The sequence below is a fragment of the Trachypithecus francoisi genome, unplaced genomic scaffold (genome assembly GCF_009764315.1).
Source record: "Trachypithecus francoisi isolate TF-2019V2 unplaced genomic scaffold, Tfra_2.0 Lachesis_group3, whole genome shotgun sequence".
Taxonomy (NCBI): domain Eukaryota; kingdom Metazoa; phylum Chordata; class Mammalia; order Primates; family Cercopithecidae; genus Trachypithecus; species Trachypithecus francoisi.
This window is the reverse complement of record NW_022681468.1, coordinates 15,264,350-15,281,033: the sequence shown is the minus strand read 5'-3', so window position 1 is coordinate 15,281,033 and position 16,684 is coordinate 15,264,350. Positions and strand designations below refer to the sequence as shown.

Genomic DNA, 16,684 nt, shown 5'->3' with positions numbered 1-16,684 from the left:
CACATGTAATATACAGATTCCAACCTGGTGTAAGAATAGAGCCCACCACTTTGAGACAAGGTGAATATCTTAGTCTATCTGGGCTGCTATAACAAAATAGCATAAACCAGGTAGCCTATAAACAGCAGAAATTTATTTCTGACAGCCCTAGAGGCTGGAAAGTCTGAGATCAAGGTGCCAGCAGATTTGGTATCTGGTGAGGGTTCACTTTCTGGTTTATAGATGGTGTCTTCTATGTGTGTCCTTCCACGATGGAAGGGCCTAGCTGGCTCTGTCCTTCAGTCCTTCCAGTGGTGGAAGGGTCTAGCTAGCTCTCTGGGGTCTCATTCATAAGGGCACTAATTACATTCATGAGGGCAGAGTCTTCATGACCTAGATACCTACCAACGGCCCTACCTCCTAATACTACCACCTTGAGGGTTAGGATTTCCACATGAATTTTTGGGGAAAACAGATATTTAGACCATAGCAGTGAGTTTCTGGTAATCTGAAATTGTTGAAATTGCTTCTGTTTTAGTTGGTAGATTTGGGGGTTATATAATTCATATTCTTTTTTTGAGACAGAGTCTCACTCACTCAGGCTGGAGTGCAGTGGCGCAACCTTGGCTTGCTGCAACCTCGGCCTCCTGGGTTCAAGCAACTATTGTGCCTCAGTCTTCCCAGTAGCTGGCATTACATATGTGAGCCACCACACCTGGCTAATTTTTTTATTTTTAGTAGAGATGGGGTTCACCATGTTGGTCAGGCTGGTCTCCAACTCCTGGCGTCAACTGATCTGCTGGCCTTGGCCTCCCAAAGTGCTGGGATTACAGGTGTGAGCCATGGCACCTAGCCAGAATTCATATTCTGAATAAGAGTTATTAGGCCTTGAAGGGTTATTGACTTTTACTGATACCTTAGAAGTAAGCATTTCTGAGAATTCTGTATATTGTTCCATGCAATATTTCATAAAAGATAGTCTCCACTACATTAAACGTGTTAGTCTCTAGGATATACAAGAATTGTCATGTGAGTAAACTCAGTGGATAGGAAGTATCCAGTGTAGTCCAGAATATTTCTGATACTCAAGAAACACATTTCTATAGCTTGGCCTGATGGTGCTGATATAAATGGTCCTAGGTTTCTAAAATTGGGGCATCATGCAAGGCATCTTGGAGTCTATAAATGTATTTGGCCTTGTGGGGTGTCAAAAAAAGACTTACTCTATTTGACCAAGAAAATTATTCAAAAAAGTAGGTCCAAAATTTAGATCTGTTGGCCAGGTAAGTGGCTCACACTTGTAACCTCATCAGTTTGGGAAGCTGAGGTGGGTGAATCCCTTGAGTTCAGGAGTTTGAGACCAGCCCGGACAACATGGTGAAACCCCATCTCTACAAAAAGTACAAAACTTAGCCGGGTGTGGTGGTGTGTGCCTGCAGTCCCAGCTATTCTGGAGGCTGGGGCCAGAGCACTGCTTGAGCCTGGGAGGTTGAGGCTGCAGTAAGCTGTCATCGCACTACTGTACTCCAGCCTGGATGATAGAGCAAGACCCTATTTCAAAAAATTTAAAAAGTAGCTTCTAGAAACCAATATACCATCTAAATAAATGCAAATCACTACCCAGAGTGTATCACTTTTCCGTAGTGTATATTGTTGAACTTCTTGCTGTAGATCGTTTCCTGTGGTTCGTTCTCAGGTACATATGCAAAAAAGATAATTTCATCTAAAGTGGTGTGCTGTGGGGCAAGCGCAGTCTCAAAGCCCATATCTGGAGGCTGGAAACAGATAAAATATTATATTTAAGCTACTTTATACTTCAATTATGACAAAATTCAAGTCACAGATTTATTTCCAGTTCACATTAAAACAATACTGGTATACTTATCAATTGGAGAAATACGTCAACATGTTTTGTTGGAACATCTACGTGTGTGCAAGGGAAGATGTATTTTCCTGTTAAGGAGGAATGGAAGTTCTGTGACTAAGATTTGGTGTAAGATTCCTATGCCCTTCGTGGATGGTTGGAGTGAAAGGGTACATGGAAACTTGACTCACATTGCGGGTGTGTGAGGAGCCTGGAGATGCAGAGTTTAGAACTGGGTTCTTATTTGAAGTTTTATTTAGGAAAGGGCCCGTGAAATCCCTGTCCTCACTTGCTGCTCCTGATCTCATGCTAGAGACTCTGGACAGCTGCTGTCTGAGTCTCCCAACTGGCAGCATAAGCCGTTCTCCTTTCTTGACTCACAGATCTCCCCTTGCAGTCTACCCAGGCACTTCTGGCCTAGATTTCTGATTTATAGGTCTTTCTTTTCAACACACCTTTCTCTAATCCTGACCCTGTCCTGCTTGGAGAACTTTTAGGAGAGAGAAGAGAGGTAAGGACCATCCCCAAAGGGGCTGCTGGGGTTGACTTTGTTGCTATGAGACATAGTGTGGGTAGTAGATTATGCAGACTGGTTGGGGACGCATCCGTCCCATAGTGCCTCCAAGACTCATCTTCTGTCATGCCTTTTTCCCTAGTTACTGAATTTTGGGAATGCACTGAGGAGAAAGGGGAAATAGATGCCAGGAAAATAAATGTGGGACTGAGCCAAATGGCTTGAGGACTCTTGAAAATCACTGAAATGGCTAAACATCTTTAGAATTCTATATGACACTGTAGCCTGGGAGTGGCAAGTGTTTCCTAGGGAAAGTGTATGTAAATCCAATGAAAGGCAGCAGTGTGGCTAAGAGCACAGACCCCGGAGCCAGTTGCCTAGGATAGATGTCTAATCCCAATAACTAACCAGCCTGTCTGTCCCTCACTTTCTTCATAAGTGAAATACAAATAAATAGTTGTTATAAAGATTAAGAGCTCCAACACTGTAATAAGAGGCAATGATTATTTTTATCCAGAGAGAATGCATGCATAGTTTGTGGAGAGGGAAGTGATATTGTTGAGTATGGCTTCATCAAACTTGTCCTAAGTATACAAATACCTGTAGGTTTTTTTTTTTTTCTTTTAATAATTTAAACTTTCACATAAGGGAACTAAGACACTTTCTACAAATTGTGAAGTTGGTGAAAAATGGAGGTAAATGCTTTTTTTTGGTTAGTTATATGCTCCTGCCCACATCATTCACTTTGTATAAATGCAGAATCCACACCCCAGACTTGGGCAAAGACATAGGGCGTCACATGTGGCATCTTCACTCTCCCATGGAAGTTCCCGCCCTCATTCTCTATGCAGGGTGGGGAGAGGGGAAGCTAAACATCATCCTCTCAACTGCAGCTTTGGCCTGGCAATTGGAATGATCTGTTAAAATCAGATTCATCTTTTGTTCCATTTCCTTGAAGTCAAAGGGCAGGTTTTACTAACCCCAGTCAAAAATATTTGATAATTTGCTCATGGTTTGAGAGTGTCCAGTTTTGTAACTGGTGCCCAAGGATGAGCTACCTTCACAAGTAGCATATTACACATTAAACTATTATAAAAACCTGTATCAAGTGTCATCTGTAAAGAAGATAACTCCTTTTTATGTTGTCACTAGAAAAAGAAGAAACCGGGGGCAGGGTTAATAGGAAAGAAGAAAAGTAGACCACAGCTCATGTTCCCTTTTTTTTTTGTTTTGAGGTAGGGTCTTGCTCTTTTGCCCAGGCTGGAGTTCAGTGGCACGATCACAGCTCACTTCAGCAGCACGATCGCAGTTCACTTCAGCCTCAACTTCCCAGGTTCAAGTGATCCTCCCGCCTCAGCCTCCCAAGAAGCTGGAACTACAGAAGAATGCCACCACACCAGGCTAATTTTTGAATTCTTTTGTAGAGCTGGGGTTTCACCTTGTTGCCCAGGCTAGTCTCCAACTCCTGGGCTGAAGCAATCTACCCACCTCAGCCTCCCACAATGCTAGGATTACAGGCATGAGCCACGGTGCCTGGCCTCACAACCCATGATTTTCCAGGGCCAACTTTAGGAGGTAGAGAATCATCCCTACCTTGGCCTGGGTTGGGAGTAATGGTTCTGGGTTAGAATGTCTAGTGTTGTTGTGTTGTGAAGATATTTACATGAAGATATTCTAGGTGGAATTGAAGCTATATAACCCCATATGGGACTTGGAAGAAGATTTGGAGATGTTTGTGGCACGTGGAGATTCTTCCTTTAGTTAAATAGAGCAAACTGCATTAATGAGTTTGTCCCAAGGAAAATACTTTCCCATTTTCCCCTTATTCTGTGTATCAAATGTGGCTCTATTCTTAAAATAAGGCAAACTGTTTCAATGCATTATATACTTACCTGTCCAAAAAGATTTCTAGAATTTCCAAAGGCTGTGGGTGGTCCACTAGCTTCAAAGCGACCCGGAGTCAGCTTATGTAGGAATCCCAAGTGATCATAATATAATGTGAAAATTCTCTCAGTAACACTTCCAACTGCACCGTGTCTTCCCATTCCTATTAGGAAATAAAGAGAAGTGTCTTGATACTGATATAATAGAAGTCGAAAAACATTAATATCATACCTTGTAAAGACACCTTCATTTAAACTAAGAGGTGGAAGTAGGACCCTGAGACTCCTGAATTAGGAAAATGCGTGTTAGTTTTTGTTAAGTCCCTGGGAAGTCGTTACCAGACTCTGCGTCACTACAGAATCTGTTCACTGACGTAGGGGAAGAAACAAACAGAGGGAATGTTTAATTAAGAGATCTAGAGTAAAAGAAGTTAGGTCTCTCTAGCAGTGGTTTCTCTTCCTATTACCAGCAAATCAGATTCCTGAAGAGGTAAAAAGCAGTGAGAAAATGCCTTAGGAAGGCAAGGGGAATCATCAGTAGACATTAGTTATTAAGTTATACTAGGATTAATACGTTGAACCAAACTGGGTTCGCTGTGGTTCTCTCATCCTTAGGGCGCCACATTGAGAGGCACTGTCAGTAATCAGATGATGCCACAGCATTCACTTAGCCAAGCAGACACTGGTCCTGAGACAGGGTCCCCTCCCTTGGAAGGAGCTAGAGTGAAAGATCATGGCTCAGGATGAAAAAGGCTAATTTCTGCACACTGTGTCTCACCCAAACCCACCCAGTTAGCTCAGGCTCTCCTAGTTCATTCTACACATTGGAGCGTCCAGGACTCAGTTTTTAGATTTCTTCTCTCACTATCTTTGGAGATCTCATACAGTTTCAGGATTTTAAATCCATATTTAGATAGATAATTCCCAAATTTAAGTCTACCATCTAGTGCTCTTCCCTGAAGTCTAGGCTTACATAGCTAACTGCCTTCCAACAGCTTCGTTTGATGTTGGTTGGGCCTCTCAAAGTGAACTCATTTCCAGACTGAGCTCCTGATCCTCACGCAAACCTCCTCCAGCCCCAGCCTTCCTCACCTTCATTAATGGCAGCTGCATTATTGCTGCTGCTCAGCCCAAAAACCTCAGTGTCATTCTTAATTCCTCTGTCTCGCATACCCTGTATCGAATCCATCAGAAATCCTATTTACTCAAGCCTCATAATATATATAGACTCCAGCCACTTCTCACCTCTGTCACCACTATCACCCTGTACAAGCCACTGTCATCTCTCTTGTGCCTCCTAATTGGTCTCCGTGATTCTGCCCATAGCTCCCTTCAGTCTATTCTCAAAAAAGCATCCAAAGTAACACTTTCAAAATGTTAAGTCACTTCATCACTCCCCTTATCAAAACTCTCCATGGCTTCAACCTCTCTCTCAGTAAGAGTCAAAGTCCTTGCAATGCCCTCCAAGGGCCACCGTGGTCTGAATTCCAGTAACTCTCTGACCTTATCTTCTATGACTTCCTGCAATGCTTACTCTGCTCCAGCTACACGAGCCTGAAGTTGTCTATCTCCACAATTAGATAATCTGTTACAGGAATAGCTGGGCTCCTTCCTCTCCAACTTTACACTTCTAATATATTGTTCTTGCTTCTCTAGACTAATTCAGCCCTCCAATACAATGATGAATAGATGTAGTGGTAGAAGACATAGCAAAAGCTTTTGGTGTGTTACTAGAAAATCTGATTGGATATTTGCTATAGCTTCTTTCCCCCCCTAGATACTCTTAATCAAGAAGTTACATTCTATTCATGCTTTAATAAGTGTTTGTTTAAAAAATCATGAATGGCTGGGAGCAGTGGCTCACGCCTGCAATCCCAACACTTTGGGAGGCTGAGGTGGGCAGATCACCTAAGGTCAGGAGGTCAACACCAACCCGGCCAACACGGTGAAACCTCGTCTCTACTAAAAATACAAAAATTAGCTGGGTGTGGTGGTGGGCACCTGTAATCCCAGACAATGCAAATCAGGGCTGCAAATCTTACAGAGGCCTTCCAATGGCCATAACCTCTCAGACGGGGTTTTCTCTCTTTTTCTTTTCCTACCCACTTAACAAGATGACTTTGTTGTATTCCTTGGGGATATGTGTGAGTGTGTATGGATTTACCTCTGATTCATCTTTGTCCTAAGGGTAGAGCCCTTAGGGGTTCTGGTGTATGGTGGGGCACACCATCTATCATTCTCACTACCTGGGTAGACTCAGGGCCATAACTCTTCATTAGTCCACCAAATTCAAAGTCTAAGTTTGCAGGAATTTGTAAATCTCTTCAGGTCTAAAGGACTTTGGTACTGTGTGCCCTGTTTACCTCTCCAAGTGTATTAGCCTGTTTTCATGCTGCTAATAAAGACATACCTGAGACTGGGTAATTTATAAAGGAAAGAGATTTAATTGACTCACAGTTTCACATGGGTGGGGGTGGCCTCACAATCATGGCTGAAGGCAAATGAGGAGCAAAGTCACATCTTACATGGTGGCAGGCAAGAGAGCTTATGCAGGGGAACTCCCTTTATAAAACCATCAGATCTTGTGAGACTTATTCACTGTCACCAGAACAGCACGGGAAAGGCCTGCCCCCATGATTAAATTACCTCCCACCAGGTCCCTCCCACAACACTTGAGGATTATGGGAGCTACAATTCAAGGTGAGCTTTGGTTGGGGACACAACCAAACCATATCACCAAGGTTTTGTTTTCCCTTAGAGTTTGGCCTGGTTGTTTCTATTAGCTTTTCAGGTTATCAATTTAGAAAATAATTTTTCTAAGTATTTTGTTAAATTATTCTCAGCAGCAAAGTGATGCCACAACTGGAAATGGATACTGTGTTCTGTGGATGATGTTCATTGTATCATTACTTATCCAGTTGCCCTATGTGTAACTCTTGACTATACCCACTTCCTCCTATTTCACAGCCAATCCTTCACAAACTCCCACTGGTTTCATTCATAATTTGCCATTGTTTTCTTCATACTTATGGCCACTTTTCTAATCCAGACCCTCATCATCACACTGAAACTTTTAAAATAGCCTCTTATCAACATATCACTTGGCCTAAAATCTTACCTCTTCAGGAATCTGATTTGCTGGTAATAAGAAGAGAAACCACTACTAGAGACTTATTTTCCTCTAGATCTCTTAATTAAACATTCCCTCTGTTTGTTTCTTCCCCTACTTCAGTGAATAGATTCTGTAGTGACACAGAGTCTGGAAACGACTTCCCTTGGATTTCACAAAATCTTACATTTTCCAGTATATTCCCCTATATGATCTTTCTAAAATACAACTATGATTATATTAATAATCTTTTAATGGCATGATGAAATTCTTTAGCTTGACTCAAATGGAAAACTGGCTTCAGTTTACCTCCCTGCTATCATCATCAATGAGTCATCCCTAGGAAATTTAGCTGTAGTATACTACATGTGCCATATATTTCAACACTTAATTCCTCTACATGGAATGTTCCCTTACAGTCTTATCTTGATCTTCATATATTAAAGATTTAATACTGTCAATTTCAAATGTATTTTACTTTGGCACTTCAGTTGATTTCTTCTTATGTTCCTTATAGTTCATTTTTGTATATTTACATATCTTGTATTATTTTAGAGCATTGATTCAATATGATATAATTTTACTATTTATATTTTATCACAGAAATAACTTTGTTTATTGAATACTTTCAGCCTAAAACTCTTGCTCTGTGTGAATATGAACATTACTGCCTCTGCTTTCTCTCCCAGTGTGTTTGGCACAGTTGTTCAAATCTTTATTCATATTTTTTTCTCTCCACTTTAGCTTTAAGTTTTTCACTCCTGGCAATATATTTTAAGATTTTAAAATCCAAAATAAGACTCTGTCTTTAATTGAGAAATGTAGATTACCTCCGATATCTGCTCATTCCCTCATCTGCTTCAGGGCTGCTCACCTAGACTACAATACATGCTACACCACACAACACAACAAATGCTTCACCTGGCACTTCCTATTCACCTATCTTGCCTTTTTTTCCCTGCGTAGCATTTATCTTACACACAGCCTATTTTGGTTTATTTGTTAATTATCAGTCTTTTCTGACAAGTGTGTAAGTTCCACAGGAAAAGAGACTGCTGTACCCTTAGTGATTGGAACAATACCTGGCATATACGAGGTACTCAATCAATGCTGTTGAATAAATAAATCCATAACATTTGTGGTGATAATTGTAGACCAGCTCTACTTTTGGTTATTCTATTTTATACTTTGTACATTTTCCGGTATGTCTTTTCTCTTTTTCATATCTATTTTTATGGGTTATTCTGTTTCCCTTGCTTTAATACATATACACAAACTTAAATGTATATATATGTGTGTGTGTGTGTGTGTGTGTAGACATTGTTGCCCCGGCTGCTCTTGACCTCCTGCACTCAAGCGATGCTCCTGCCTTGGCCTCCCAAAGTTCTGGAATTACAAGTATGAGTCACACATCTAGTCTTTTGTTTTTTAAGACTTGTTGGCCGGGCGCGGTGGCTCAAGCCTGTAATCCCAGCACTTTGGGAGGCCAAGGCGGGTGGATCACGAGGTCAGGAGATCAAGACCATCCTGGCTAACATGGTGAAACCCCCGTCTCTACTAAAAAAAATACAAAAAAACCTAGCCGGGCGAGGTGGCGGGCGCCTGTAGTCCCAGCTACTCGGAGGCTGAGGCGGGAGAATGGCGTAAACCCGGGAGGCGGAGCTTGCCGTGAGCCGAGATCCTGCCACTGCACTCCAGCCTGGGCGACACAGCGAGACTCCGTCTCAAAAACAAACAAACAAAGACTTGTATTGTACACACTTTTTTTTTTTTTTTTTTTTTTTTGAGACAGAGTCTTGCTTGTCACCCAGGCTGGAGTGCAGTGGCATGAACTTGGTTCACTATAACCTTCGCCTCCTGGGTTCAAGTGGTTCTCCTGCTTCAGCCTCCCAAGTAGCTGGGATTACAGACACCCGTCAGCATGCACATTTTTAAAAATTCCGTGAATGATCACAATAAAGGATTCCAAAAAAAATTCCTAACTCCATGTAAAGTTATACTCAGATAAACAGATAGTATTTTGGATTGCCTTTTAGGGATGGCAAAACTTTGGCTTTTTGGTTTTAACTTTTTGTTATTCCTCTTGTCCTTTAAATTCTTGATTATTTTATCATGCAGTTCTGAAAGTCTCCAACTGTGTTTTTATTTTTTGTGTCAATAATATTCATAATTATTTCCTCTGAATCACATGTAGTCAGGTTTTTTCTTATGCTCCCGTGAGCTTTTCAGTAGCAAAACTTTGCTGATGTAATTGCTAAGGTTCAATATGCCATATTTTGTGGATAAATATGGCAAGAAATGCTTGTTTCACATGTTAACAGCTTGGGAATTGAGACACGTCTTATAATTGATGTGTCTTACAATCATTGTCAGCCAGAGGGCACTCAAACCATAGTGGTCAATTGCCTACCCATGCATGTACTTTGTCTCAGTTATTTATACTGTCATCACTTTAATTGAGCTTCCTAGATCATTGGTGCAATACATGTTGAGTTTTATTACTGCTTAAAATGCTTTCAAACAAAGTTATTGTGGGTGCAGAGAATAAAACAAAGCAATAGGACCTACGTTTGTCAGTAAAACCAGTGTCACGGAAGGAATCACCATGATTTGTTGTAGAAGAATTCTACATTCTCTTTTAGAAAATGAATATGAATATGAATAATGAGTTGAGTTGGTTCCAAATTCTTACGTGAAACTAATTTTTTTGGAGGTTCTATATTAGAATATGCAACAGGTACAGTTGCAGCAGAAGAATCCAAGGCTGGCTTGATTTTTGTTTCTTTAAAATTGATTTACATTTTCCATTTCAAATAATTCAGAAGAGTGTTTCTGCTTTTAGTATTGGTTTGTTTTGCTTTTAGTTCAAAAATTAATGTCATTATTGATTTTGGTTTCCTTTGTTCTTTCTATTTTTTGTATTTATCCATCCATCCATCCACACACCCATTTCTATCAGAGGGCTATACTATGCCAGGAACTGTAGATAAAAGAGAGAAACATACAGCCACAATTTTTGTTCATCACTAGAAATTCCTACAATTTTGCAGTTTCTGAATCCTTAGCATCTATATTTATTATTTTAGATTTTCTCCACTTATTTGTTCATTTTACATTTGGTATGTTTCTATAGTTTATATTTATAATTTTAAATATTTTATAATTTTTATTGACAATTTAGTTTTCTTAGGTGTTATTTTTACTGTTTCCAACATTATCTTCCTAGGTCTATTTTGGTTTTTATTTCACAAAATGCACTGTTTATTCTTTATTTGGCCATTCCTCCAGATCTACTCTCAGACTTTCTCCTTCCTGTTTGGTGCAATGGAAGACTGATTTCTATGAATTGCAATCTTTGTGCTGTTTCCAGTTGACTCCTGATTGGGCTTGGCAAATGAAATGCAGCAGCAGGAGTTAAGAAAGGGGAAGGAAACAGAAGTTAAGGTAGTTTTCACCCTCTTTCTTCTTGCTTTGGTGGTGTGGTTCTGTGGTGGCTGTGAGCTTCCTAGACTACACCTCTTAAAGGGTGGTCCCTACTCCATTCCAGCTTTGACTGGGCTTTAGTAATGCCATCTATCTATCTTATCCCTCTAAGCAAAGAGACTGTAACATCTTTCTTCCATTGCTAGTCTCTGGATATTTTAATATCACCGTTGCTCCCTTTAACCATGTCTGCCCTCTGCAAATAGTCTCCTTATAAAGCTTCTTCAGGTAAAACACCTGAGTGGAATTATGTTTCCTGCATAGTCCAAAACTGATATAGTGTTTTTACTTACAATGTCCCTAGGGCATAGAATATAGAGGTGGAATTCTGGGACTGAGCTGCTTACATACTTAATGAGTGAACAGATGACCACTTATGCCTGGCAAACCATAGCAAGCAAGGGCTTCACAATTACTCAAATTATCTCTGTGGCGAGTGTGGGATGCAGTGTCTGTGGAGGGCAAGGCTTGAGGTGGTCCAGTGGAGTAGCTACAGTTGATTACAATGACAACCATGGTTTTTACAAAGATTGGGGGTGGCGTGACTTTTATGGATATATTGGAGGGCTTACAAAAGCAAAAAGAAAAGCTTAAGATGAATATTCAAGGCCAGAGTAGAGGCTCTGGTAGTCATACAGGAAAAAAATGAACCTCACTTCATAACATATACAAAATTAGAGATTTTACATTTGATCTGTATATGAAATCTAAAACAATCAATTTCCAGATGAAAACAGGAGAGTATCTTCATAGCTTTGGGATAGGCAAATAATTCTTAAATAGAAAACAAGAAGTAAAAAATGCTAACCATAAAAGTAAAGACTGATCAATTGAGCTTTCAAAAATTAATAATTTTTGTTCAGAAGATACCATGAAGAAGGTAAATAAGACAAGCCACTAATTACAAGAAGATATTTCCAAGTCATATTTCTAACAAAAAATCATACCCATAATACATTAAAATCTCATGGAAATCAGCAAGTAACTCAAATCAAAATTTTATTCAAAAAAGACTTGAAAAGAATTTGCAAAAAAGGATATAAAAATGAACACATTAAAATGTGCTTAACATTATTACTCATGCAAACTAAATCTTCAATGAAATACCATTAGGCTGGGCGCAGTGGCTCATGCCTGTAATCCCAACATTTTGGGAGGCCTACATGGGCAGATCACTTGAGGTCAGGAGTTTGAGACCAGCCTGGGTACCTGTAATCCCAGCTACTTGGGAGGCTGAGGCAGGAGAATCACTTGAACTCGGAGGTGGAGGTTGCAGTGAGCTGAGATCATGCCACTGCACCCCAGTCTGGGCAACAGAGCAAGACTCTGTCTCAAAAAAAAAAAAAAAAAAAAAAAAATATGGCAAGAGGCAAGAGGCAAGAGGGAGCTTTCTGGAATACTGGAAATGTTCCGCATTGTGCTCCTAACAATATTCACGATTACTTTCATTTATTTCACAATCATATGATGCGTGATCACCAGAATCTTAGGTTGACACAGCTGCTGTCTCAACACACGATTCAGACATATGAACCACAAGGATTAATCCTGATACTAACATAAGTTAAACAAAAGCTTTATTGACAGAATAGAGAATAAATAAACTGAGTGGTGAAGATCTGGAGAAATAGAATCAGGATTTTGTAGTCTCTCTTTATCCTCAAACAAGGAAGGACCAATAGAGGAGATTCTATATCTGTAAAACTGCTTTTGCTGGTGAACATCAAGGACAAAATATTGAGGCCTACAAAACCATGCTTTTTGAAGTTATGTCAGAAACCTTCAGAAACTTGTCATTTAAAATCATATCAGAGACTGAAGATCAGAAGAAACTGGTTTTAAACTGGACAATAAAAAATGCTGTGTGTTAAAAACAAACACAGCCTCTGTCTTGTCTTGGTGAGAGTGTTTTTCTGATTCCTGTTAGACCTAATAAGATATTTCCAAGTCTACCTCAATCTCAAAACTTACCCAATAATCTATAATAGTTCATTGTTGAGGCAACATTGAGAGAAGGAAGGTAAATCAACAAAATCCTGAAGACTCTCGGTAATACCCTCCTAACAAGTAAGAAGGTATACTGGTCCCTTTTCATGCTGCTGATGAAGACATGCCTGAGACTGGGCAATTTACAAAAGAAAGACATTTAATTAGACTTACAATTCCGCATGGCTGGGGAAGGTCTCATAATCATGACAGAGGGTGAAAGGCACTTCTTACATGGTTGCACCAAGAGAGAAATGAGGAAGAAGCAAAAGCAGAAACCCCTTATAAACCCATCAGATTTCGTGAGACTTATTCACTATCATGAGAATAGTGCAGGAAAAACCAGCCCCCATGATTCGATTACATCCCCCTGGGTCCCTCCCACAACATGTGAGAATTCTGGGAGATACAATTCAAGTTGAGATTTGGGTGAGGACACAGCCAAACCATATAAGGTGACAGTGGATGAGAAGATATCAAAAGGAAAAGTAAAGGGAAAAATCAAACCCTCATGAGTGAAACCAGGTTTACCACTTTCCAAGGCACTTCATTGAGTTGAGAAAATGGGTCCAAGTCCTATCTAAATGAGGTGAAGCAGATGGGTCTCAAGAATAATTCACTTACACTATGTTAGAGCAAATAGAAGATCTGACCAGTGCTGCATCTTTAATGATGAACTTGATGGAAACAGGAAGAGTGGGAGGAATAGAAGAAGGAAGGAAAAGGGATAAAGAAGGAGGTGGGTGAGTAGAGGAGGGGAGTAGGGAAGATTAGAAAGGGAGGGATTATAGAGAGGAGGCAGAGCAAGATGGCTGAATAGAGCCTCCAATGATTATCCATCCCTGCAGAACATCAAATTGAACAATGATGAACACAAGAAAGCACCTTTATAAGAACCAGAAATCAGCTTGGGTACCAGCTTGGCCACAGTGGACAATGCATGAAGTGGGTTCCTGGGGTCTCTGGTTCCAGTACTTGGCTCTTGGGTGGTATTTCTAAACCTGCCCTGGGCCAGAGTGTGGCCACTGCCCTGAAAGGAGAAACCCAGGACTGGCAGCATTCACCAGAAGCTGACTGAAGAGTCCTTGGACCTTGAGTGAATAGTGGCGGTAGCCAGGAGGTAATTGCCATGGGCTTGGGGTGGTGGTGGCCATGGAGAGAGACTGCTCTGCTTCAGGATAAAGGAGGGAAGAGTGGGAAAGACTTTGTCTTGCAGCTTGGATACCAGCTTAGCCACAGTAGAATAGAATACCACATAGACTCTAAGGGTCTCAACTTCCTTGGCTCCCAGATGGCATCTCTGGACCTAGCTGGGGCTGGGGGCAACTCACTGCCCTGAAGCGAAGATCATAACCCTGGCTGGACTCATCACCTGATGACTATAGAGCTCTTGGGCCTAGAGTAAACATAGGTAGTAGCCAGGCAGTGGGCACTGTGGGCCTTGGGCAAGACCCAGTGCTGTGCTGGCTTTGGGTTTGACCCACTGCAGTCCTAGTGGTGGTGGCTACAGGGGTGCTTGCATCACCCCTGCCCTAGCTCCAGGCAGCTTAGCACAGAGAAAGAGACACTATTTGTTTGGTGGAAAGTAAGGTAAGATAACAAAAGTCTCTTCTTAGTAATACAGGGAGTTCTCCTGGATCTTACACAAGACCACCAAGGCAGTACTTCTACAAGTTGGCAATAGCCAAAGCGTTACTGGGCTTGAGGTACCTCCTAATGCAGATTCAGCTACAGTGAGCAAAGACTTAGATCACAACACTCAAGTCCCTTTGAATACTTGGAAAGCTTTCCCAAGAAGGACAGGTATGAACAAGCCCAGACTGTGAAGATTACAATAATTGGTGTCTTTAATCCCCAGACACCAATCAATGTCCAGAAGCATCAAGATCATCCAGGAGAACATGACCTCACCAAAGGAACAAAATAAGGCACCAGAGACCAATCTTGGAGAGACAGAGATATGTGACCTTTCAGACAGAGAATTCAAAATAGCTGTTTTGAGAAAACTCAAGGAAATTCAAGATAATATAGAGAAGGAATCCAGCCTGTCAGATAAATATAACAAAGAGATTGAAACAATAAGAATTAAGCAGAATTCTGAAGCTGAAAAACGTAATTGACATACTGAAGAATAATCAGAGTCTCTTAACAGCAGAATTGATGAAGCAGAAGAATTAATGAGTTTGAAGACAGCCCAGTTAAAAATGCACAATTAGAGGAGATGAAAGAAAAAAGAATAAAAAGGAATGAAGCATGCTTGTAAAATCCAGAAAATAGCCTCAAAAGGGCAAATCTAAGAGTTATTGGCCTTAAAGAGGAGATAGAAAAAGAGATAGGGATTGAACATTTATTCAAAGGAGTAATAACAGAGAACTTCCCAAACTTAGAGAAAGACACCAATATTCAAGTAGAAGAAGGTAACAGAATACCAAACAGATTTAAGCCAAAGAAGATTACCTCAAGGCATTTAATAATGAAACTCCCAAGGTCAAGGATAAAGAAAGGATCCTAAAAGCAGCAAGAGAAAAGAAACAATAACATACAAAGGAGCCCCAACACATCTGGCAGCAGACTTTTCAGTGGAAACCTTACAGGCCAGAAGAGAGTGGCATGACATATGTTTTTTAAAACTTTTATCCTAGAATGGTATATCTGGCAAAAATATCCTTCAAACATGAAAAAGAAACACTTTCCCAGATAAAACAAGAAACCTGAGGGATTTCATCAACACCAGACCTGCCATATAAGAAATGCTAAAGGGAATACTTCAAGCATAAATAAAAAGATATTAATGAGCAATAAGAAATAATCTGAAGGTACAAAACTCACTGGTCATAGTAAGTACACAGAAACACACAGAATATTATAACATGTTAATTATGGTGTGTAAACTCATATCTTGAGTAGAAAAACTAAAAGACACACTGATCAAATATAATAACTACAACAACTTTTCAAGACATGTCAGTTTAAAATAATGGGTTATAAGATATTACAGTAACCTAGAATTTAAAAACATACAACAGATATACAAAAAATAAAAGCAAGAAATTAATAGAATTGATCAAGTGGAATAAAAAATCTGTGAGCTTGAAGACAGAAATTAAAACATGCTACCAGAGAAAATTGCCTTCACTAAAAGGAAGATAGGAAGGAAAGAGAGAAGGAAGGGAAGACCACAAAACAACCAGAAAAAAATTAACTAAATGTCAGGAGTAAGTTCTTACTTATCAATAACAACATTTAATGTAAATGGACTAAACTCTCCAATCAAAAGACATAGAGTGCCTGAATGGATTTTTTTTTTTTTAAGTCCCAGTGATCTGTTGCCTACAAGAAACACACTTCACCTATAAAGACACACATAGACTGAAAATAAAGAGATGGAAAAATATATTTCATACAAGTGGAAACCAAAAAAGAGCAGAAGTCGCTATACTTGTATCAGACAAAATAGATTTCAAGACAAAACTATAGAAAGAGACAAAGAAGGTCATTACATAATGATAAAGGGGTCAATTCAGCAAGAGAAAATAAAAATTATAAACATATATACATCCAATGCTGGAGCACTCAGATACAGAAAGTAAATATTATTAGAGCTAAGGAGAGAAACAGATCCCAATACAATAACTGTTGGAGATTTCAACAACCCATGTTCACCTTTGGACATGATTTTCTGTCTGGACAGGTCATCCAGACAGAAAATCAAATAAGAAACATTGGACTTAATCTGCACTGTAGACTATATGGACCTAATAGATATTTACAGAACATTTCAACCAATGGCTGCAGAATGCATGCTCTTCTCCTCAGCACATAGATCATTCTGAAATAAATAGAATATATGTTAGGCCATCCATATC

General features: G+C 40.0%; 1 protein-coding gene across 2 annotated transcripts in view; it reads right to left on the bottom strand.

Annotated features, from left to right (window-relative positions):
* The window catches only part of CATSPERB (cation channel sperm associated auxiliary subunit beta), a 161,960-nt gene that overhangs the window by 59,890 nt on the left and 85,386 nt on the right, over positions 1 to 16,684 (bottom strand). For both annotated transcript variants that reach the window (XR_004432343.1, XM_033191569.1), the window contains exons 16-17: positions 4,250 to 4,404; positions 1,600 to 1,754 (exon numbers count right to left, since the gene is read on the bottom strand). Coding sequence is in view for 1 of the 2 variants with exons in the window: in XM_033191569.1 (XP_033047460.1) it covers positions 1,600 to 1,754; positions 4,250 to 4,404 (310 nt within the window). In the remaining variant the exon portion in view is untranslated. The remainder of the gene's footprint in view (positions 1 to 1,599; positions 1,755 to 4,249; positions 4,405 to 16,684) is intronic.